This window comes from Microcebus murinus, chromosome 8 (assembly GCF_040939455.1).
Source record: "Microcebus murinus isolate Inina chromosome 8, M.murinus_Inina_mat1.0, whole genome shotgun sequence".
NCBI lineage: Eukaryota > Metazoa > Chordata > Mammalia > Primates > Cheirogaleidae > Microcebus > Microcebus murinus.
Window position 1 is genome coordinate 25,576,739 of NC_134111.1, and position 25,859 is coordinate 25,602,597.

At 36.4% G+C, this 25,859-nt stretch overlaps 1 protein-coding gene across 2 annotated transcripts in view; it reads left to right on the plus strand.

Annotated features, from left to right (window-relative positions):
* The window catches only part of ARHGAP15 (Rho GTPase activating protein 15), a 604,592-nt gene that overhangs the window by 25,679 nt on the left and 553,054 nt on the right, over positions 1-25,859 (plus strand). For both annotated transcript variants that reach the window (XM_020288414.2, XM_020288413.2), the window contains exon 2: positions 517-694. In XM_020288414.2, the coding sequence (XP_020144003.1) occupies positions 530-694 (165 nt within the window). In that variant the 5' untranslated portion in view covers positions 517-529. The remainder of the gene's footprint in view (positions 1-516; positions 695-25,859) is intronic.

Here is a 25,859-nt window from a genome sequence, read left to right on the forward strand (position 1 = left end):
GGAGGTGGGGGCTATGGGATCTGTTCGTTGTTTTGCTATGACACTGATCCTACTCACTTAAATTTGACTTTATTCATATAGGTTTTTGTTTACCAAGAAAGGGTGCTGGTGGTAGCATGTAGGGATCAGGAGGGTAACAGATCAGTGAAGTTGTGAATGACAAAAGCATATATCCTAAAGACCATTGATTGGCAACATCATTTCTATGTAAAGAAGACTGTGTCTCATTGCTGTTAGGAGTTTCTTAATGGAACTAGGAAACACACAGACTATGGATGTGCTGCCTTTAAACTTCTGAGGTCCCCTGTCATGCACAGTACTGTCCAGATATAGAGGTCCCAACTGACAAAATAACTACCAAGTAATTACTTTTTCCTTCACTACTCAGAGAGCTGAAGACTATTTTCTCTATTTAATTCTAATATCCTAAGGATTAATAGGGACATCCCTTCACCAAGAGTTTTTCAGGGAAAAGCATATATTCAGAATAACATTACGCTTTTTACATTTCATCAGGTAACACAGTAATATGCAGAAATCTACAAATTCTGATACCTCTGTGGAAACAGTGACTTCCACCCGACAAGCCACAGGAGCTGTGCAAATGAGAATCAAAAATGCCAACAGCAACCATGACAGGCTCAGCCAAAGTAAATCCATGATCCTCACCGATGTTGGGAAGGTCACTGAACCCGTAAGTCAAAAACCTCAAATACTTCAAGTTCCCTATCATACAGAATTTTGTTTAAAAAAAAAAAAAAGCTAATTAGCTCTGTTTTATTTGTTTTCCTAATGTGCACGAGAAAACCGTTTTTGTAATGCATTTTATCTTGCCTACTTATAGTCATAATAATATCCCCAGTTGCAAGAGAAGAGCTGGGCTTAATCCAGAGTGATAAAGTGGATTTGGAGCTAGACTGAAGAGCACCTTTGACTCATTTTAAGGGCCTCTACTATCATGCTTCAGTGTCATAAAAATAATGAGGTTATGCTAGCATGTGGTGTTTGTACTTCCAAATACAGTACATCACTTTGAAAAGCCAGAGGCTAAAATTAGCTAAGAATGAATTGAGGGGGGGGAAAAAAACTTAAAAAAAAATGTGAAAAATCTCTTCCTTAAAATCTGTCAATAATATAAGATACTAGAAATTACAGTTTGATTTGAAACGGGCTGAAATGATTGAAACGGTGTGGCTATTTAAGGTTTGGAGAGGAAGCCATTTTGTCTCGGTAATGTGTCATTAGGAAGAATTGAAATAAAATAGTTAGAGATGAACTCTACTGCCAATTGTGTCGCTGGCCCTGCACGCATCCTGAGCCACTAAACCCACTGATTGCGATGAGTCTCCTCTGGTTAATTTTCTTCCATAATGGTGGTAACTTGCAGCTGAGGCCATAGGATGTTACAAAATTATTTATGCAATGCTAGCCACTCTTTTGGACCCCAGATCTATTTTGTTTCTCACAGTGAGAGCAAGAGCGAGAAATAGGTTAGCTAGGGACAGGCTGAGTCCCAGTCACCCTGCAGAAGCATGTGAGCTATTAATTGAGTGTTCTGTTAATATCGTGGGGGCCTATGAAATATTCAGCTCCCTAACTGAGTTATTAAATGAGATAAACTTGCTGAGTAGCATGTTACCCATTATATTTATTCCCCATTTTTCACTCGGAAAATGAACCCACAGCAATCTCAGGAGCTTGAGAAATATGTGATTTTAATCATTCTTTCCTCAGGTGTTGTAGACAAATTTAGCATGAGGAAGCCAGTGATTATATTTGGAGGGGGTGAGAAATACCTCCTTAGATAAGGTAACTAATGAGATCTGCATTTTCCTTTATTTACTTTCTCATTTAAAAGTATTGTCTGCTGGGAGGCACAACCCTGCTAGCCTGACGTTGCTTTTCAATCAGCTAAAATGTTTCTCCACTATGAACTTGAGACAGTGGTTAGAGTCAATTATTGGAATCTCTATAATGTATTATCGGTAAGAACTGTACCTTTGAAAAAGTTTAAAAGTTAAGTATATTTAATGATGCCTAACATATTTTATTGGCTGTGTTTAACAAAAGGCACTATGCCGCAGTTGTTTTTGACAAGCATGAAAACATCACAGCATGAGACTGCAAAAGGAATTATGGAGAGAAATTACAAGTGATCCATCTCTCAATGAATTATCCACCTCAATAGCCCGCAGAACTCAGCTACCAATTAACACCTACTTTATTACATGTTGGGATGTACTTAATAACTTTCATGTGTTTATGCACTATTACCTTGACTGATGCCTCTTGTACAATTAGGCATAATTGGCATATCAATATGCAAAAGTTAAAAGGATTAACCCTCTTAAAACTAATGAGCATTTCTGTATCCAGCTGCTAAATGAGACAAAATTAGCATTTTTCACTTTTGGGCAGGATTTTATCATGCAGTTTCTCATTGTTGATATTACCTTGTTACATAACTTTAGTTTGGGGGGTTGTATGCTGGACTGCTACAGAATAAGAGTATTCCAAAGTTAAATTAGCTATAATTATCCCAGCTTTTGTTTCCGCATTCTTAGCCTGGGCAATATGTATTCCTCGATAAGGAACAAAAATAAAAGTTACTTTTGGTTATGTGTGCTCAGTGCATAATTATATAAAAAGGGTATTTTAGTGAGGATGTGTCATTTCACCGAGAAAACTTGGCTCAGAGACACTGTATTGAAAGCTTGCCATGGCACTAATTTTCTTTCTGTCTCAGTTCTTTTCATCTCTTTTTTCCATGCACAATTTTCTGACTAGATACTGACAGAATGTAAAGTATTTTGGCATATTTATTCAAACAAGCCTGTTAAAGTTATCTGCTCAAGCTAAACTAAGAACTTGATTTTTCAGAAGTTGGATGATGGGGTGAGGTCAAGGGGGAGGTTTTGAATTTAGGAGAAGTGGGAAGAGATGTAGACTAAAAATGTACATATGTGTGCATAGGAAGCATTGTTTGCTGTAGCAGAGACACATGTAATCTGTGCAGAAAAAAATTAAGAGCACTTAGATATCATGCATCATATGTTAAGCATCCTATTTAATATATATGACTTACATATATACTACTCGTTCACTGGTATAACAATTATGCAAATCTAATATGGACTTACTGGACTATGTAATCACACAGGAATCTGACATTACATTCATCATGATTTAATTTATTACAAAAATGGTAAAATGTTCTAGGGTCAAGTCACTTATATAATTTTGGCATTCAAGTCCTCTTTCTTATTTTGTTCAACTAAAAATATTTTTGATATGACTGTGAACTTAGAACACAATGTAAAATTCTACTGTGTATGTCCTTAGAGCATCTCTTCTTAGTATCTTAAATGGAGGAATAGTTTGAAATGCCAATATCAACATTTATCCAACCCAAACCTATGCACACACAGGTGAATTTATTTGTTAAATTAGAAATTTTGATGACTTAAATGTTGCAGGGAAGCATTTATGTAAAACAGGTATCAATGCTTCATTAGTATTTATTGGTGATGGGCATCATTTTCTTTAAACATCAAATAATCATTTTTATTTGGTTAATAAAATCAATGCCTTTTCAAAATTCACATATGTTACTTTGATACCTGGGAAATGTTGGAGGAGTGGGAAATTTAGAAGGGGGTATATGGTTTGCAAGAAAATTGCCCATCTATAAAGGAGATCTGGAGAGCTCCACTCGCTGGGGAAGGAATGCTCTTCAGTCTCAGTGATTTGTTGTCCCGTCCTGAGCACCAGAGGGAGACCTCTTAACGGTGGACAGCTTATTTACCAAGATGTGCCAAACAGAAAAAAGCAGAAGGCTGAATGCGAGTATATGAGGGCAAGTGAATTGTCCCCGTTTAAGGGCTAAAAAGGCGACTGTGCAATCCAGCAAACAACTAATGCAAAGGGTTTAATGTGGCTTTGATGTTATTTATAAGAGGCATACTCCCCCCTACTACAGAGTTTAAAATAGATATTAATGAACAGTTTAAATAGCCCAAATCAGGAAACAGCAGACAGGGTCTGCAGGCAGGAGCAGTTTCGGCATTTGATGCTAGTGTCTTCAGCAGCACCGTGTATGAATATTCACTGTTTCCATCTTGTAAACCCCACAGAAGGGCATTACTTCATTCATGGCCATCGTGAACAGGAAAGTAGCTTTTTATTGGAGTTCAGATAAAGACTTCGGTGGAGACACTCCTAAACATTAGCGTACAAGACTCCTTTTGCTTCCATTAACAGACTGTGTTTGTTCATTTTTCTTTTTAATATATTATCAGGAAAAAGAGGAAACAATTTTCTTTTGTTTCTTACTTCTGTGATTATAGGATACTTGCCAAAGTTGTGGCTAGCCAAAAAGGCAGACATAAAAATTGCTACTAAAAATATAAGCCTTCTGTTTAGCAGAGTTTTTGAGAAATATTATGAGATTGTAGGGCTTGTCCATGTTTACTTCAAATCAAGCTTATAGTTAGGTTTGAGGCTTTGTTTGTATAAATTGTCCTGAAGTGGATCCTGATATTTAATTAAAATGACACTAAATCACATTGAATTGATAAGACTTGGCATCTCAAACAAAGGTAATTGCCCGTATTGGTTTTGTGCAAAAATAGCACTGCTTGGAAAATGTGCAGCCAACACAGACTGTCAACTCCATTTATAGATCAATATGTGAAAACCATTGATCAGGCAGGCATGTGTAACAGTAACACTTTGCATTTATTTGTTGTTTTTATACCACATTAAGGCTTACAGGATTATAGGATTCCTAAATATTTTGACTTCCTCATAAATATATGATCTGTTGCATGTTAATTAAATGAGAGTCTGCAGCCATTTCTAAAATTGTTTTTAGTTTGATGATTTCCTTTTATTGCTGTGGATCGTATGATCTGAAAATGGATTAGTTTCCTTCTGCATAAAGATTATTAAAGCTTATTTTAATGTGTCCTATTTAGTGTGAGATGTGACTGCCTTTTTGCTTTGAAAAATATAGATACAGACAATTATTTTCTCTTAGCGAGAGGCTGATCTTTTTTTTATTAACTGGGCATTCTCAGCGCTCAGAGTAGAATTATTTCCTGACATATTTTGCACACCCTGTAGATAACAGGTCTTCTTGATTTCCCTGATAGAATTTGTTTTCTTTCTTTGCTTTTTATCTAGCTCTATAGTACAGGCATCTGATCAAACATTATGTAGAAAATAAACTGATCATCTCAATTAAATTCTAGACACACACAGATATAATTTGAATTCTATTTTTCTGATTCGAGAACCAGCCTTATGAACGGTTCTTATACGTACGCTGCATTCTGCAGTTAAATCTTTCTTATCTCATCAGTGTAAGGACAGTGTTTTGTTCCTAATCTTTATTGGACTATTGTAGATGACATTTGTAAGCCATTTTGGTTTATAAGGAAAAGCTGGAGGACAGTGGAGTGAGACTTTCCATAGATCCAAGCCTCTGATATGACTACACAATAATGTGTCTTCCACTGCAATTTTCTTTGCCACTGAGAGGGCAATTTTGTTGAGAAATCTTTTTATATTGTCTATATACATTAGCAGTGCTGCTTTCCAAGCAATACTTAACTTTATATACAATATTAAAAAAATAAAAGAGACAAGATTTCAGAAACCAGCAACAAACAAACAAACGTGCATTTCAAAGGTTACCTAAGGTAACTAGTCTGATGGAGTTTGCAGTCATGGTGTAGAACAGATGAAAAAGTTTCTTAGCTAGAATTTTAACTTTTTCCACAATATGCCCCAGGGGGAAGAAGATTCAAAAACCAACCGGAGATTTCGTTCCTTGTCCTTCCTTACCACCCCGTGCCATCTCAGGCTGTGAAAATCTTTAACTATTTACCGAGCACACATTAGACTTGCCAAAAGGTTCAGAAAGTTTACGACGGCAGTGCAGAGTCCGTACTTCCAAGAGCGAGCCAGGGCTCCTGCATCCACGTATGTGGCTGTGCCGTTTCCATTTTAACTTGAGCATAGCTAAATTTGTTTATAATCTCCTACTGATTGAACATGGCGCTGAATGTACATGAGATACATTTTTTTAAAAGTTAGTCCTCTGATTACTAATTTGAATCCAAAACTCTAACCTTGTTAGCATCTGGACTTATTTCCATAATAACAACCCCTTCAGAACCTACAAAGTAATGAATAATTGACAACAAATGAAATGTTTTGATAGTTGTCGGCACAAAGCATGTTTAATGTTTTGTGTTGCTTCCTAGCTAATTATGTAGATGACACATTTGTCAGACCTTGACTGCCATTAGAAACGTGTTTCCAGAGGGGAGAAAAACAGGCTATTCATAGAGTAATTAACTAGAATGCTCAATGACCTGTGAGAGATTCAAATCGCTGCCAGTTCAGACATTGTTTTGTTACAGAGCAGAGGGGTAATTAAAATTCCAAATTACAGTCCTATGATGGAGCATTTGTTTGTTGACAGTATACTCTTACTCTAGTTTGTTAATTTTTTTTTAAATTGCTTCTAATCCATTTTATAGCTTTAGGAGTTCCGTCTTTGAATTTACTGACAACTAATATTATGGTAAATTGTACTTCAATGGAGTACTGCCTGCCTCGCAATTTCAAGGGACCACAAGGTGGGTGGGATAAAATAGCTCCTTCCCGAAACTGACATGTCAGGTGCTGTCAGTGGGAATGCCACTAGAGTGGAACATCTTGTTAAATACTCTGTTTCTAATTCTATATTAGGAGGAACTGTCCTGGTGGAAAATACAGAGGTAAAAAGGGAAAAGCAAAGACGAACAGCTAGAAAGGAGGAAGAAACGTAATCTCCCAGTGAGAAATGATTGATTAAGCGTGCTGCTACTAAGAAGGAGAGAAGAGTTAGAAGTGAGGAGGGTTTGAGGAAGGACGTTGACATTGTAGTGCTGAGTTCAACACAGAAGAGATGCAGCAGTCTGTAGGAAAGCTCGCATGGATCACTCGAAGAGTGGCATGTTGGACAGAAATACCTTCCATTTCTGGTCAGTATCCCAACAAACCATCAGATAATATGCACCACCCATGAGATTTTTCGGGGATGTTGGGGTAGTTTACAAATCTAAAGGGCTAAAATCGTCAGGAAAAAAAAAAAATTCAGCTCCATTTATTTATATGGAACATTTATTTAGGTTGCTGAAAGTGAGAATATAGTTTTATTAAAAAGACCTGACAGAAGTCACACGGTGTTTGATGCAGGCGAGCTGACAGAGGCATCCAGCGAGCGCTGATTATCCCGAAGTCACTGTCAGCTAGGATTGATTTTCACTTTCCCCGTTTATGTAACGGTTCCTGTAATACAGCTGACCCCGAATCACGTTACCTTGTCATTTCTCTGCATGGATCAAGAAGAGATGAGCTGAAAATAGCTAGACACTGACCTTGAACTTGCCGGAAAAGTGACAAGTGACAGTGGGGTTTTTCTGTAGTCCGCGTACAAAGATGAAGCCACTGTTCCTCTGTTGAGTTCACTGTAGCAGCACAAGGGGGCAGAGCAGTACTAGAGATTACAGGTGAAATCGCTTCTGCTCCGGCATGTAAAGACACTGAAATACAGTTAGAGCCAGAGGTCTCATTTTTACATCTTAGTGTAGACATAAAGGAGAATTACTGATGAATCAAAATCTCAGGTCCCCTGATGTTCATAATCAGTAATTTAAAAGTGTACATTCTAATTAAAAAAGGTTACCTAATACTCTGTGTGCCAGCAACTATGCTTTTCCACTAAATTATTTGCGGTGTCTCTTATTTAATTCATATAATACTCTTCACCCTTAAAATAACTTTGGAACCATAGTCAATATTATTAAAGGAGTCTTAATTTATGGCAAACTCCCAAGGTGATATGTGTCATTTTAGGTGCAATTGTATCAGAAGATGGGGACATTTTTTTCACACTTATCAAGTATTAACATCCAAAAATTAAAATTAGAGAATGTTATATGGCAATGTACATTCATAAACAGGTAAAATGCAAGCTGGAAAGTAGTGTTTGCTGTTTTTTTTTTAATATCTTGTACATTTTAGCAGTTTAATACCTGCCTCAATTTTCAAAAATGTCTTTTACTAGATCATCATTATAAACTTGATTAGTCTAAAATGCAGTATGTCAAAATTTGTCCTTTGCTTGCTAGCACTTAGTTAAACTAAATCATTGTTGTACTGATGCTGAATGTTTCTGATAAATGGCACTCAAAAAACTTGCCAAGTTAAGCAGAGAACTGAAGCAGGTTAAGAAACAAGAACAAATACAGACTCAATGATCCCCTAGGTTGTAAGTACCTTATGTAAGAGCACAGTAACATCTTTGCGTGGGTGATGGCACAATAATATTTTTGCAAATGTCCACAGTAACTAGATCATTTCTTGCATATAGTAGATTCTATATATAGTATATTAGGCATATCTCTGTATCCATGCAGATATAGAGTATATATATATATATATACACATATATAAAAAGAGATGCATATGTATATAATATATATTTGGACTTATTTTTAAATTCCAGGAAAAATAATCATATACATGTATTTACAAGCTAAAATATCAAAATTGCTTCAATATTCCTCTCCTGTAGATTTAACTCAGGACAAACCAAGAGTGATAAGATCAGAGAAATAAGTAGAATTCCAATATGCTTCAAGGATAGAATGAATAGGATATCATTCTGTTCCCAAGAAAGTGGCAGAAAATATTCAGAATACCTGTATCATCACAGAAATCTATAACACCTAGTGTTTGGCCTCTAGTAGAAGAAAGGTATAAGCTATCTGACTTAGAAGGATTTGATATTTGGGGAGGAAGTATATGATGGAAGGATTGTGTGTTTATAGCTATGCAATTTGTGTCTAAAAATGACACCTTTGAAGATAATCCTGAAGCACGGTTGCGTTCTTTGAAAGTCATACAATTATTTGCCTTTTTGCTCCTCATATTATGCAGAAGATCTCTGGCATGCTCTCTCCTAGGTGACATGAAGCCTGTCCCTAAATAGTTGATTAGCCTCTGCTTCTGAGGTCAAAGCAACATAAAGGTGTTGGTTGCTAACACACTTCCCCAGAGTTTTTTTTTTTTTTTTTTTTTTGCTTTATTTTTTTTTTCTTTCCCTTGCCTTTAGTGTGTAAGGCTTTTAATAAGGGACTCCAGTCCCTGATGTGTTGAGATTCGGTTTATTGTTACCATCTGTTTAATTACCCTCTCAGGTTTGTGTTGGGAAGCATGAAAGTATTTTATCCAGCCTTTGAATCCCTGTGTTCCTAAAGAGATGTGGGTAAAGTACATGTCAGTTTTCAAAAAGCACATTAAAAACTGATAAGCAGAACCATCTCCAAACAATAACATGTAAGGCAAGGCTTTATTTTTTTTTAAATTAATGCATGTTGCAACTAATTAGCAAATGTACAGCAATGTGGCACTTTCACAGAAATGATGCCATCTTCTTTACATGCCATCTCATATGCTTCTCCTTGGAGGTGATGGATTTTTATGATTCCTATTCACTTCCAATGCTCTGACAATAAGTTTATTGGGGGAAGAGATATGGGATTTGAGTTGTAATAGGATATATAGTTGTCATATGTCAAGCAGATTTATGGATGTGCTAAAGTTAAAGAGAACTCATGTACTCAAAAAACAAGGACAGAATCTTTGGGGAAACATGAAAAAACCCAGAGGAAATTCAGTTACTTTATTTTTTCTCCTATTCCTCTTACTTATCCTCATTATTATTATGATTACATTTCATCCTTTTTTTTTTTTTTATTCCTGGAGAAGTACCGAAATGTTGTTTCTGATGAGGAATATCTGGTTCATTTCTCCATCAGCAAAATCCATTGATTAAAAAAATTACACCGGCTGACAAAGACGTCTTATCAGTTTATGTCCAAATTATTTTATATATCATTATTTGGGTGAAATACAACATAACATAAAATGAAACAAAATAGAATTTGAATATGCAATTATCAAAATGTTTTAGTGTTCAGACAGGAACTCTGAAAATCAGAAGGAAATAAATCAGGTCTTTTTACTTCCTAAATCAAAGAAGTCAAATGACTACTAATGTTTGCCTTTTATTTATCCCTTAGCCTTAGAAGGTGATTTCGATAAATGAACTTTTTTTCCCCCCGAGATTCCAAGATGTTATCAAATTAGGGATGTGTTTGAAAGTGTTCAGAAATGTAGTTTTGTTTTTATGTAAGTGCCTTTCCACAGTACCATAAATATAAATGCCCAAAGTACTATTCCCTTTTTATTCCTTTATGAAGAAACCAGTGCTGTTCTTGCCTTATGCTCTCACATTATCTCTGTGAAGGAAGAGGAATAGTGATGACACCAAACTTTCCTCCACTACTTTTGGACACCAGACCTGCTTTCTTTCCCACAGGGTAAAAGAAAGCTGCAGTCTTCGTATTTCCAATGAGAAGGGACATGTGTCTCCTTGCATTGAATTGTCTTAGATCATATCATGTCGCACATAGTGACCCAATATAGGAAGACAGGAAAACAAAGTGACAGTTTTGTTTGCTCTAATATAAACTCCAACGTCAAAACACGGGGGCAAATGCTAGGGGCCCACTGCCAGATCACACCAATTAAATAGCAAGCGCTGATACCCTGTACCTAAATAAAATGTATTCAAGGCATATTCTATAATCAGCAGCGAAAGGTTAATGAATAAATCAGCTTAGCTCAGGTTAGACAAACTGAGTGTAACTACCATTGTTTTTAAATCCGTGAGAAAGTGGACCTGGCAGATACTTGATAATACATCACACACTGTGGTCTTACCTATTGATCATAGGCTGACAATGGGTAACCTTTCATGGCAACTTCCTCTTTTACCATGAATTATTGACAGTGTTAATGCCAATAACACATGATCAAATAGACAGGAAAGAAATTTACATTCCTAGATGTGCTATTCTTAACTTCCATGACTTTAATGTCAGAAAGAACGAAAGAAAGGAGGGAGGGAAGAAGGAAAGGAAGGAAGGAAGGAGGGAATGAAGGGAGAGAGGGGTGTCTTCTTTCTTTCTCGCCTTGAAAATACTAATGAATTAGCTTTTATTTTTATGCAGATTATTAACACGGCATCCTTATAATTCTCAATCACAACACATTCTGGGTACTAACGCCATGTGTTTAAGGGAACACTGCTTCTGTTATTTTCATCCTCATGTTCTCCATTAGTTTATAGATCCCAGGAAATGTTACTCTAATGGTGTGTCCTTATGTCCCTGCAGTAATAATTGCTGCTCACTGAGTGGTCATCACCTCAACCCCGCCCCTGTGTGTGTGTAAGAGTCCCCAAAGTGGAAAATAGGAGAACAGGTTGACCGTTTTCATCTATTCATTTATTTATCCACTTATGTATTCATTCAACGGACAGTTACTGGCACTTAATATGCCACAGACTGGAGATATAAAACAAAAAAATTATCTGTCTTCTCTTGGAGGTTATATTCAAGTGAGGTAGAAGCCTTATCCTGGTACAGCCCAGACTCAGTTGTTAGCTTCTTGGACATCCTTGTTGTCATTGCCACCACCTCTTCCTCACTGTTAACTAGTATTAGCATGGTGACAATCGGTGACCTTTCATGGCAACTTCCTCTTTTACCATGAATTATTGACAGTGTTAATGCCAATAACACATGATCAAATAGACAGGAAAGAAATTTACATTCCTGGATGTGCTATTCTTAACTTCCATGACTTTAATGTCAGAAAGAACGAAAGAAAGGAGGGAGGGAAGAAGGAAAGGAAGGAAGGAAGGAGGGAATGAAGGGAGAGAGGGGTATACATTTTGCCACAAATATTGTACACAATGTTTAACAATGGCCTATAAAATAAGAGACCTTTACTATCTCTTAACTTCCTGTGAGTTGTAAGTTTCAAGTGGCAAGTTTTTAATTAATTTATTTATTTTTAATTAGAAATCATGGGAATCCCATCTGATTTTTACCTGCTTTAAACTCTTTTTTGCACACTGTGACATATTTCCTCTGTCTTATCTTCTTTGGCATATACAAGTTACCGAAGCACTTTCTTTGGTTAACAAGTCAAGTTGCCAAATATTCCTATCTGGTTAAATTCATAATGTCTCTTTTATTTATCATCTTTTCTTGCTCTTCTTCCCTAGTATTTATTGAATTTATGATAAACTTTTTTTTATTTTAGCATATCATGGGGGTACAAATTTTAAGGTTTTAAATAATGCATTGAAGTTCTAATAACGATTTAAAAGTTAATATGTTTACTTGATGCCTTTGTTTTTGCTTTCAAAATGAAAACTGAACATAGACTTCATTTAGACTTTTACAGATCACTCAAAATTCTCATCAGGTTCTTGACTTAAATATTTTACTTTGATCTTTGGTGTTAGGGTGTAGCTGAGCATTGTCCTTCTAGTACTTATGATTTATGGAATTTTGTGGGGTTGCTTGTGATTTGTACATGATCTAATTTATGAACCTACCAAAACAGTTTACTATCATTGGTGATATTCTTGTCTTTTTAGGAGGAGCCTATCATTACAGTCCTTAAAATACATCACTGGCCATAATACTAAAACAAAGGTGATCACATTAGCCATAAGGCAAAAATCAGCCCGCATACGCTCTATTGGTATGATGAGCTACTTTGAGGCTTACTCCATCCAAGAAAAAAAAAAAAACTTTTGAAGAGTAATTTATTCAAATTACATAGATACAGGGCCAAGCTACAGTAACACCAGGTATTGAAATTAAGTAGTTACTTAACAGTTAGTTCTGCCTAAACCAAGGTGCATCTTTGATCTTTCTGATTATTTGATCATGCACAACATAGGCTCTGTTGAGACTTCACAGCTCCTTATTTCTCTCATGTATGGATAACTAGACAGCAGTCTTGCTATGAGAATGGACAAGGAAACCCAGATTGGATTCAGGATACATTAATGACAACTGTTTCTTACTTTGTGACTGTGAATCTGGGCTTCTTGCCACTCCTACTGCCCTTTCTTACTCTTGAGTCTTCATTTCCTGCCTGCCTGTCTCAGTGAAACAAGACTTGGAAGATCCCTGCTCCTCAAGATCATCGACATCATAGAACTCTGATAGCTTTCTTTCATCTGTGCTTTGAAGACCTGTTTAAGACATTTCCTCATCAAGGACAACTTTGGCTTCACGTCTACTATTCACATGCTACAGTGGAGCTAATGGGTCTAAAGTAGGGCTTACAATCAAGGGACTGTTCCACCAACTCAATGTTGCACACGGGTAGTTTTTATTTGGTTGGAATGGTGTTTTCAAAGTTTGGAATTTGTTGGAGTTGTGGTGTCTTCCTGCAGGTTACATTACCCGCTGGGCCCTGAAGACATTTGGATTGGTAATCTTAAAGCTATTCCACTGCCTGGCTGTGCAAAGATGAGGGCATAATGTGTCAAGTCACAAGATGACAATTGTTAATTATAAATTTGAAGATTCAGAAGATGACAGTTGTTAGTCATAAATTGAAAGATGGAGTCTCTACTACACATTACTGAGAGTGTAAACACAGTCTTTGTTGTATAGGTAAATATGAATTTTCTTATGCAAGTTTTCTCATTTGGGTTTAATTTCTATTTTAGACTCTTAAGTTATTGTAAATTAACAAACATCTTGCTGCCTTTTAAGCAGCACTAAAAAATAAATGTGATTGTCTATGGAAATGGTGTTCTCTTGGCACCAACTTATAAATATTCTGTTTATTCTGGGTTATCGATGATTTACCTTTTGTGGGTTTTGTTAAACAGTTCTGAAAACTTGATGAGAAGCTACTTTGTATCTAAGTGAAGCGGTGTGCTTCTAAATCTTATCAAAAAGAATGACACTAGGCGCTTAAGTGAGAGAAATGTTGCTAAGAGTTCACAATATTATATAAAATTTAAATCAACTTGGATTTGACTAGTCGTTTAATTATCATCATTTACATTCTTACTGATTAATTTTAAGACTTCCAAACTGCTAGAATTTTTATTTCCTTTCACATTACCATGTAACATAGTATAAGAAATGAAAGACACACAAAAAATGAACTCCACAAATACAGTCTCAACTCAGCTTCTCAAAACCAAAATTTGTTTCTCTGGAGAATTTGCTTTACCTAATAGAAGGCCTTGTGGAGAAAGAATAGGTTCACATGAGGAAGAAAATACTCCTTAGAAACAAATATCAAAGACTTCGTAGAATCTCTAGACCTGCAACTGGCCTGTTGAATTCAACCTAAAGATGTGTTATCTTTGGCCTAGACAGTGTTTTTTCCTCTTTTCTTCTTTTTTTTTTTTATTTAAATTTTTTTTTATTTCGGCATATTATGGGGGTACAGATTTTAAGGTTTCAATAAATGCCCATTCCTCCCCTCCCCCCACAAGTCTGAGTCTCCAGCATGACCATCCCCCAGATGGTGCACATCTCACTCATTCTGTATGTATATACCCACCCCCCTCCCCCCTCCCACCTGCCCAATACCCTATTACTGTAGTACCTATGTGTCCACTTAGGTCCTCTTTTCTTTTTAATTGATCTGATATTTTGACATTGTGAGCTTTCACATGAAAAATTGTGTTTATGACATCTCTCAAAATATCAGAGGTTCTGGTTGGTTCCACAAGGAACAGGCAATAGCCAGCTATAGCTAAGTATCTCTTGCATTGCCTAGGGATTTTTGTTTGTTTGCCTGTTTATTTTGTTTTTTGAGGCTGTGTTGCCCTGACTGGTCTCAAGTTCTTGGGCTCATGCAATCCTCCTGTCTCGGCTTCCAACATAGTAGTAGCTGGGACTATAGGCGTGTGCCACCAGTTCAGCTTCTTGACTTGTCTAGATAGGGCAAGTGCCACTAGTTCAGAATAGTAAGACCAGGCCCTCTACACTGGGTGTTGGTACCTGTCTGATATTTGAGTTAGTAATGCCGGCTTTAGCACATCCTTTCCAATCTTCTTTGCATTTCTGCTGAGAACCATAAGAAACTGAATTATCATCCGGATAACTGCAAAACTCATATTTCTTTTGAGTATAACTTTTCCCAGTGGTCTCTTGGTAGGAATATGTTTTTGAAATAGGAAGAAGTGGTTGTCTCATATATTTAGGTGGTTATTTAAATAAATAAAACTTTGGAAAACTATCCTTTGCTGATTCCCAGAGACACTAATTAGTGCCCCTGTGGCACATAAATTGCCAACGACAAATTAAAGATCCAGTCATGGGGAGATGTGCCAAACATCTGTCCCCAAAGTGGGCCCTCCAGGTTCAATCAGAACTGTCAGTGGCCAGCATCATAAAGAGGTAGTGATGCCTTTATTGGTTAGTTATGAGTATGGTATACGTTGAGTGTTTTGACTAGTAACATTTCACGCTAGCCTGGATTAGAATTATTTTTAGGCAATAAAACCAGATGTAAATCATTCCTTCAAGTAAATGTCCATGGTGGAGATTCTAAAAAAATTATAGAAAGTTACTATTATAATGATGCTACCCATTTGTGTAAAGTTCTTTTGCCAGGCCTGGCTCTGTCCTTTCAGCTGCTCTGTGTGGCTCTCTGCTATTTGACCCCCATCATCTTTTAGAAAAATGGGCTCCAAACACCCACCTATATTCTGAACTATTCTAATTCAAACCACCCTGAACTCTTAGTCAACCTACTCTTGATTGATTTTAGCTTCTGATTCTTGGACAAATCTTCTCTGTTACTCTTCCTACAATAATGCCTGCTGACCTCCATCCTCAACTATAACTCACAATTAACTCTTACATTACAATAATACAAATGTTTACCATTTGGAGGCGTTTACTATTTGCTTGGCATTGTGCTAAGTGCTATAATATAGAAAATTTCATTAAGTCCCACACCAACAAATAAATGATGGAACTGAGATGTGACTCTATGGATGCCTGATATCAAAACTCAAGCTTTGGGCATGCTGAACCACGCTCTGCATTGTAGATCCTAAGCACTGCCTGAAACTCTCCCCTGTGGCAGGCCCATGTAGGGACATTCTGCTGTGTTCAACGTGGCCAAGAGAGTAAGTAGAAATCAGACATGTCTTCTATGCCTATTAACATTCTATTCAACTTTAAAGAAACAATTAAAACTCAGCCTCCTGTCCAAAGTTTTCTCTAATTGGCATTTCCATCATCTGAATTCCTATCGCAATTACTCATTTGATTAATTATGTAATTATTCGTTATGCACAACTTTAGTTGTATTTCTTTCTTTAGTGTATTTCTTTCTTTAGTGTATTTCTTTCTGTTTTATTTTGGAAACTTACTAGCACTTATAATGGTTATCCAATTTTTTATATTTTCATATTATACATCTCCTATTAAAGTCAAAATCCTTAAAGTCAAATACCATATCTGATCTCAATAGAAGCTTGCTGAAAATAAGCATTTAACATTTTTAAATTTTAAAGTGCTTCAAACACTTTAAAATATCATATGGCTAGTAGCATGTAATAATAACTCTTCTAATTTCTACAGAAAATATCCCCAAAGACACTGGGTGGAAAGATGGAGGGTGGCAAAAACACTCACGAGAGTAACAGATAAAATAGAATTTAGGGATATCTCATAATTTAAAGGCAAGGGAGCTGAATTAAAGGGGAAAATAGTAGTACATCTATGCTTCACCCCATGACCCTGAAGTGACCTCACGAAGGGACTAAAGTGCCCATTGAGGCTAAAGTGGGCAGCTCATCTCTGGTATGGCTTGCTTTGTGGTTTGGAGATTATAGTGTGCAAGTCAACCAAAAAGTAGGCAAACATCCTTCTATTGCATAGGTGTTCTTTTCTGAAATAGCCAGAATTTTGTTGCTCTTCATCCTTCTCTCATCTTTTTTTTATATCCATTCAGAGACTGGAACTCCCAGGAAACAACAACATGGCAGGAATAGTAATGGTCTGGCAATGAAATTATAGCAACCTCAAGTATGTATGTGGGTCTGGCGTTACAATGAGCACCAGTAGAAGGGCAGGCTGAGGATTTTATTTTTTATATATACTAATTACTCTATTACATCAGAGAACCAGGCAGGGAAAGTTGGAGATGATACCACCTCCGTGTAGCAAAACTATACTAACAGTCTTGTTGACTAGAAATGTACCACTGATAAAGAATGGTGCATAGCAAACTGCACCTAACTCCAAGAAAGGAATCCAGCCATCCATCTGAATAATGAATTCAGTCCAGAAATAGTCACACGACCTTTTGTAACCATTAAAGTTGGCATTTGGTCCCCTGTAACAGAAAAGTGGACATGGTAGCTTAAATAAATAAACCTACGTGGGTTCCTTTTTTCTTTGTTCTTCTTTTTTTGTAATCCAGAACAGTCTCTGTGCTTGGCTAAACAAATTATCAAGTACACAGGCTTCTCTCTTTCCTCTTACCGTCTTTAGAATGTGGCTTATTTCCTCTTGCTTCTCCTCCCATGGCCAGCAGATGGCTGCTTTATCTTTAGCATTTCGGCTGCATTCCAGGCAGGAAAGAAGACAAGCAAAGGGCAAAAGGCATGAGCAAGCTGAACCTGTCCTCTTTTAAATCGCTTCCGTGGAGAGCCTGTTCAGAGATTTCTACTCATATCTCATTGTCCCAAACTGTATCACACGTTTACATACAGTTTCAAGGAAGATTGGGACATGTGATTTTTTAATCAGGACACTTTGCTGCTGCAAACAAAATAATATTGGATAAAGATAAGGGGTAATAAAAGATCAGAGTGAATTAAGAGTGAGCTGGGAGTAGGGACGTTCCTTAGATCACACAGGCTTTGTAGTCTACTGTAAGGAGTTTAGATTTTATTATTTGATGCACCATCAGAGGCTACTGAGGGATTTTAAGCAGATAAATCCCTCTGCTGGGTGGGGAACAGGTTAGAAGAGAAAGAGAGAAAATGGGGACACGATTAAGGAGTCTGTCCTTCCTATTCTCTAGCCAATAAATCATGGTAACTTGTGCTAGCTTGGTTGAGTGGGGATGAGAGGAAGAAAATAAATTAAAGGATATTTTGAACAGAGAACTGAAAAGAATTGCAGAAGGGTTGGATGTAGGTGGAAGGGAAGTGGGGCGGCTTCTAGGTGCCAAGATGGAGAAAATGGGTTGATGCTAGTGCCAGTCCCAGAGATAGGAGAAATCAAGCATCACAGGGATTTGGCAAGGTGAGATGCCAAATGGGTTAGATTTGGTTGTGGGAAGTTTGAAATTTCAGTGGCACGCCAAAGTGAAAGGGACAATGAATTATGTGAGTTTGGAGCTCAGAGAATAGATATCCCTTGGCGATATAATTTTGATGTCAACAATCAACAGATGGTATTTTTTTTTTTTTTTTTTTTGAGACAGCGTCTCACTTTGTTGTCCAGGCTAGAGTGAGTGCCGTGGCATCAGCCTAGCTCACAGCAACCTTAAACTACTGGGCTCAAGCAATTCTGCTGCCTCAGCCTCCCGAGTAACTGGGACTACAGGCATGCGCCACCATGCCCGGCTAATTTTTTCTATATATATTAGTTGGCCAATTAATTTCTTTCTATTTATAGTAGAGACGGGGTCTCGCTCTTGCTCAGCCTGGTTTTGAACTCCTGACCTTGAGCAATCCGCCCGCCTTGGCCTCCCAGAGTGCTAGGATTACAGGCGTGAGCCACCGCGCCCGGCCTAACAGATGGTATTTAATGTCACAGAAATAGCCAACATCCCATTGAGGCAAAGTGTAGAAATAAAAGAGGGCTCATACCTTCCACGGATGCCTGCACAAACATTGATGGGAGTGACTGGAAATGTGGGCATGAACCAGCGGATGTCAGTTGATATCCATGAGTTTCAAGAAAGAAGGGATGCCTGAAAAGAATAAAATATATAGATATAGATTTCACTTAGATACCTGTAGATTCAGTTTCTCCGAAGACAAAAATACTTCAAAGAAATTGGACATGAAACAAAACTAATAGATCTAAATGTTGGTGTGTATATATATATATATATATATATATATATATATATATATATGACCTAAAAATAGAAAAAAACAGAGATGTTTGTTTCATGTGCAAATATTTTAGATATAACTTACAGTCAGTATGAATATACATGGATATATAAATAGTATTATACTTTTGAATGTATGCTTTGATAAAGTCTAAGCAATATTAGAGATTGTTGCATGTTTTAAATGTTATTTTCCTCTCTCCTAAAAAAGAAAAACTTAAAATTTATTTTGTACTTTTAACTTTCCCATGAAAGGTATCAATTCTGGTTCAAGAGAGGCAATCCCTCACTGCAAAATCAGAAAGAATAGGAAAAAGTCAAAAAGTCTGGAAAATGATAACTGGCTCAACATGCAAAATAGATGTTCAAAGATAGAATCAAAGGGCAAACATCAAGATAAAGAAATAAGCTAAGCAGAGCTAATAAAAATAATCTACAAAACTTAAAAAAAAACTCTAATTTTATCTTGAGTAAATTGAGTGGATATTTTTGAACTTTATTTTTCATTTACAGCATGCCCCAGGATAAAATGATAAGCTCTATTAATCAGAAACCTTAATGGCATATTATTTCTTTGGTAGATTAATAACAGTCTCTGGACTAAGTTGTTTGTAACTTCTGTCTAAGAGTACAATTGTACCTCGGCAGCAAATCACATGAAAATGTCAACTGTATGTTTGATTTTACCCACTTAAAGAAAAAAATCCCACAAGGAACGTTATAAGATAATGGAATGTGTAAAATTAATCGCTTTTCAAGGGGCCTTTTTCAGTTTTATTCTCCTTGGTTGAATTCCCTCCCCCATTTGGCCCTCAGATATGCATTCTTTTATTGGAAGATATGTTTGTGGAGACTGTACCACAGCCCACTTTGAGTCAACTCTGCATTTATCAAACAATTCCCTCTCACCCAAATATTCCCAGTATAGTCACTGCTAGCAATTCTGGTTTATTTGTACTCTCCATTTGTACCTGGTGGATTCTATATTATATTAATTCATAAAACCAGCTCTGCCAGGCTCCCTACGGTTACAATTATTAAGGCTGTAACTGAAACGATATCTCTCATATTGATCTTCAACCAGAAGTTTTTGTCCCGAAGCTTTTGTTTCACATTAAGACACTAATGATCACCTCCACAAAATGAGCGCTTAATAGTCACAAAAAGCTAAATGAAAAGACTTTGATCACCACCTTTGAGAGCACTGTGTTCCAACATCTCTCCCATCCATAATTGGCAAACGCTAACTAAGCTTTTAATTTAAAAGAAAAGAACAGAAAGGAAACATACAAAATACTTCAAAGAAACTTTATTTTTATGCAAAAAATTATCGTCTTTTTTGTTTGTTTTTGCCAAGTCCTTACATATTTTCCCTCCCCCCCACACGCCCCATCATACAAAGACTGTTTGCCTATAGATAGATTATTTTTAATATTCTAATTTTTAACAATTTCTTCATTTTCTATAAAAACTGGGGCCAGTTATCAATCCAGTTGAAATGATAGAAATTAGTGGTACTTTAGAGTGCCTTTTTGATTTATTTGTTATAAGAATTGGTACGGATTAATCAGTGTGGTCTCCCTCCTATCTGGAGGGACAAAAGAACTATTTGATGGTTCCTTCATATTCACAGCTCCTCCTGGAAAAAGTGGAACAATGACTCTGTAATGAAGCCTTTAAAAAACACAGTGTATCCTGAAAAAATATTAACAATATTTTTGTAATTGATCAAATGAGAAAAAAATTCTTCCTAGATATTAATTAGACATATTAATGTTATTCACTTCATGGATAAAAACATAGCAATGCTATGGAGACTTTTCATATCCAAGTTTTAAATCAACTTTGGACTATAGATTATTAATTTTCACAAGGAACCTACAAATGCATAATTTGAAAATCAACACTCTGTAGTGGTGGACTATGCATACATAAGAAGAAACCACAGAGGGTTAAAACATATCAAGCCTGAGTTTTTATGGGTCATTAGCTCTTTAATGCATCTCAAGGGCTCCTGAACCAATGAACTGAGAGTCTTGGGAAGACTCTAGTCTGGCCTGAGTGAAAGGACTGAGGAAGAGCACAAGTATTAGCAGTGTTCAATGCTATTAAAATATTCACAGAAGACTAATTTGAAAATGTATTAACCACATAGTAAGTTAAGGCCCATCACAGATCAAATGCTAAGTTTTGGGACAGGAAGCAATTGGTGGAAGTAATTGGCAAATACTTAGGGAGGAAAGACAGGAGGAGAGAAGGCTAGGATAAAAAAATGGCCTGATAGCCTTTTAAGGCTTTGTGGTTGGCAGAGATCCCTGTGATAATGATCTGCTTCCTTTGGTGTCTCTTCCCTTAGGAGGCAAATGCCAAAAAATGGAAGCTGGGACGTCTCCATGGATGTGGATCAGGCGTCTGCATTAACACAGTGAAGAAAAGTAGTGGGGATACTCACCACTTTTACTCTCAACCACAGATCTTGGGGTGAATCATGCTCTCTAATCTTCAGAGGCCACTATAACACTTTTGCTCTCAAAGCTTTGTCCTTGAACTTAGAAATTAGTGAAATATTTTAAGGGAGGCCTTTTTAACTACTGTAAACCACCAATATCTCTAAGGCTATGAATGCTGATTATCTTGAAAACCCAACTTAGTAGCAGATGTGGTTTCCAATGGAAAAAGAAAACAGTCAAATTCAAGTCATAAAATCAGAAAAGACAAGGGAAATTATCTATTTTAATAATAATATAAAAATAATAATGTAACATAATTGAGCAATATAACATATATAATTACTGAAAGAAATTAATATCTTATATGCATTGAAAATAAAATACATATTTCTGTCTAGAGACTTTTTTAAGACAAATTTCAAGGGAATTATTCTACTGTCAAACTTGAACACAAATAAGTTCCTATATCTAGAAAGTTTTCTCCATGTCACCAACTAATCATGTAAGAGAGAGATGACCTCATTCCCTTAAGCAAAATACTTCAGGAAGATTTTGCCCCACAGTTATAAAGATTTACAAATAATGGATTTACATCCATTATTTTATATGGATGATAAACATAAATGGGCAATTCTGTTTATTCACCTATATAGATAATATATTTTTCCTCAGTTTTAGTTGCAATTTTCAAAAACAATTAAGAAAATTACCCGGTAAGAAAATAAATCTAATTACTTTGTTAATTTAGGTTATCTGCATCGCATTATTAAAAAATAAAGTGGAATTGATATTCTGATGCAGGAGACAAGCTATTAATAAATTAATCCTTATATATTCTCAACAAGCCTGAGCTTTGGCAGCTAGTTAATATTATCACGTGACAGTAGAGAAAATATCTCCTTTCTCTTGTCTTCTCTGTCACTTAGTATTAAATAGTGAAAACCAACTAGCAAATAGGAAAATCTTTATAAAACTCATCATGTACTATCAGGTCTCTCTTAGTTGCAAATGTAGAAATCCAATTTGAACCTGTTTAACTAGAAAAGAAAAAAGTGTACTGGCTTTCATAACATGTATTTATTTAGTTATCTATTTTAAACCATCCCAAAATGTTTATTTAACTTACAAATCTGCAATTTGGGCAGGATTCACAAGGCAAGGCTCATCTCACTGGCTGGAGTGGCTCAACTTGGGCCTAGAAGATTTACTTCCAAGATGACTGGCTTCTCACATGGCTGGAAGCTATGTCTCCCAAAAGCTCAGCCAGGGCTGAGGGTTGGTGGTCAGGAGAGCTTGATTTCCTTCCACCTGGGCCTTTCCATGGCTTGCTTCAGCTTCTTCATGGCATAGGGACTAGGTTCCAGGACCAGTGAAGGCTTTATTATCTTTTATATACTGGTTTTGGAAGTCTTACAGAGTCACTTTTGTAGCAGTTAACAGGCCTGCCAGATCTAAGGACAGGGGACATAGATTCTTAGTGGGAAGATTATTGTGAACAACTTGGAAAACAAAATCTGCCACATAATTGAAATTTAGAAATGGTCTGTTCTCTAGCTCTATCCCTTTGCCTTCCTCTCTCTCTATATATACATACACTGGCTTCCTTTTGCTCTATTAAGACAGTATTTCTCCATAAAGTGGATAAGATAAGAACTGGCAGTTCACATGCTTAGAGTGGTCTGTAGAAGAAAAAGAAATTCTTCTTCATGAGCTTGAGCTAGAACTGCAGGCAAGGCTCTGTTTGGCTTTATTTTGGTCGTGAATCAGTTCTTAGACCAATTACTGGTCAACTGGGTTGGAGAATAAGGACTTAAAAGGCTGGGTTAGGATGAGGACAGGACTCATCAGAAACATGTGATTGGGTTAGGCTGTCCCCACTTTCACCAAACAAGAGTTGCATTCAGGTCAGACAACACAAAGAATATCCACGAAAAGTTTTGATGCCAGAAAAGTGGCTTTTGCATTTTTTTTTTTTACCTATCTCTTACTTTCCATTATATACTCATTTGTTTATTCATTCAAGTATTTGTACTTGTACTATCTGATAGGCGCCATTATCTACATTGGTGCTTCTCCAAGGGTGATCTAGGGATCCCTTGGGGCTTCTCATGCTTTCAGGAAGTCTAGAAAGTCAAATCTATTTTCATAATAATTCTAAGATATGATTTGCCTTTTTCACCTTTATTTTCACATGGTGTACAGTGAAGTATTCCAGAGGCTACATGACATATGGTATGACAATAGGCTAAAGGAAGAGATTCCTGCTGTCCTTAATTCCTCTTAAGCCAGATATTAAAGACATTTGCAAAAACATAAACCAATGATTTGCCTGTCACTACATTTTTCTTTGATTTGGACATAGTTATTTTCATAAAAATATGTCATTTATGTTAACAAGCAATGGGTTTATTATTCTGTTTAAATTAATTAACTTATATGTATTATTAAAATTACTCAATTTTAGTTTCTAACATTATAAACAATGATACATGTAGCTCATATTAATAAGATCTTTCAGGACTTCAGAATATTTTTAGGAGTGTAAAGTCCTATGAAAAATGTTTGAGAACCTCCATTTAAGTTAAGAATGTGGCATTGAACAAAGCAAATAAAGCTTTTGCTTTTAGAGCATACAAGAGTTGCTAATGTACTTCAAGGTGATTACAAGATTTATCATGCTGCACTCTAGTTGTCTATCTAATTGTTAGTCACCTTCACAAGACTCAAAGTTTCTAGAGGGCAAAGTCTTTATATCATTTTCAGAAAAAAAATCAAATGATAGCTATTATTTTTACAAAGAGAAATACAAAGTGTTCAATTTTACGCATCCATGAACCTCCTTGAAGAGTGAAATCTTTCTTACTAATTTACTTCTAAGGTGATAAAATACAATGAAATTGAGAAATCATTGGTTAATTAAACAGTACTCATTAAAATCTTAGGTTTATCGCAAACTAATATTGTCTAAGTATTGTCTAAAGTGACGAATAGGTGTTCATGATGTTTGCATCTCAGAACTCATTACACTTGGAAAAATAGTATTACGCCAAGCCATTGTAGTAGTTTGGAATTTATATAAACCTATAAAAATGTTTGATCATTTTTCTGACACTGTATTTAGTTTTCCCACTCTTGAGTTTATATTGTATATGCTTCATACATCTTGAGCTTCATTGTTTGAGGTTAGATGCATATAGTAACATAGAAACACAATATGGAATTGCTTGAGCACTGCTTTTCATCCCCAATCTGGGATCACCAATTTATTTTCTTTGCCAATCATTTTGGAGTCTCTATAAAGCAACACCAAAATCCTAGAGGTAAGGTCTTAAGCTCCCTTGGAATGAGAAATGCTCAGCTGCGTCCAGGCTAGGCCATGCTAGTGTGCGTGCAGTTAGGTAGGGTACCTGGAAGATCAGTACCATTCTCCACTGCAGTCATTACTCAATTTGGCTGATGATAAGAACCATTGGGCAGCTTTTTAAAAATATAGATTCCTACACCTAACCTAGCCCTAACAAATTAAAATCAAGCTTCTACTATGTTTAGGTGCTAAATGTTTCCGGTCTCAAAATTAAGCAAACAGACAAAATTACAAAGACTGCCTATATCAGCCAGCCTCTGCTTTCAGACTCAGCCTGTGAAAACAATAGCACTGCATCATACAAAGTCAACTTGCATTAAAAACCTACAAATATCCACCTTCTATTCTGCCTATAAGTCTCCAGCTTCCACTATGTCTTAAAAAATATAGACATGGCTGTTCTCTGTCTAAGAAAATCTATGCCGACATACCTCGAAGACATTGTGTGTTCAGCTCCAGACCACCACAATAAAGTAAATATCTCAATAAACCGAGTTATACAAATATTTTTATTTCCCCATGGATGTAAAAGGTACATTTACATTACATTGTGTCTATTAAGGGTTCAATAGCATTATGTCTAAAAATACCTTAATTAAAAAATACTTTATTAGGCTGGGAGCAGTGGCTCACACCTGTAATCTAAGCACTTTGGGAGGCCGAGGCAGGATGATTGCTTGAGCCCAGGATTTGGAGACCAGCATGGGAAACATATAAAGACACCATCATTACAAAAAAATTAAAAAAAATAATTATCCAGGAGTGGTGGCACACACCTATAGTCCCAGCTATTCAGGAGGCTGAGGCAGGAGGATCGCTTGAGCCTAGGAGCTTGAGGTTGCTGTGAGCTAGGCTGACGCCACGGCACTCTATCCCAGGAAACAGAGCAACAGCCTGTCAAAAAAAAAAAAAAAAAAAAAGAAAAAAGAAAGAAAGAAAGAAAAGGAAAGAAAAAAAAATACTTTCTTGCTAAAAAATGCTAATTATCATCTGAGCCTTCAGAG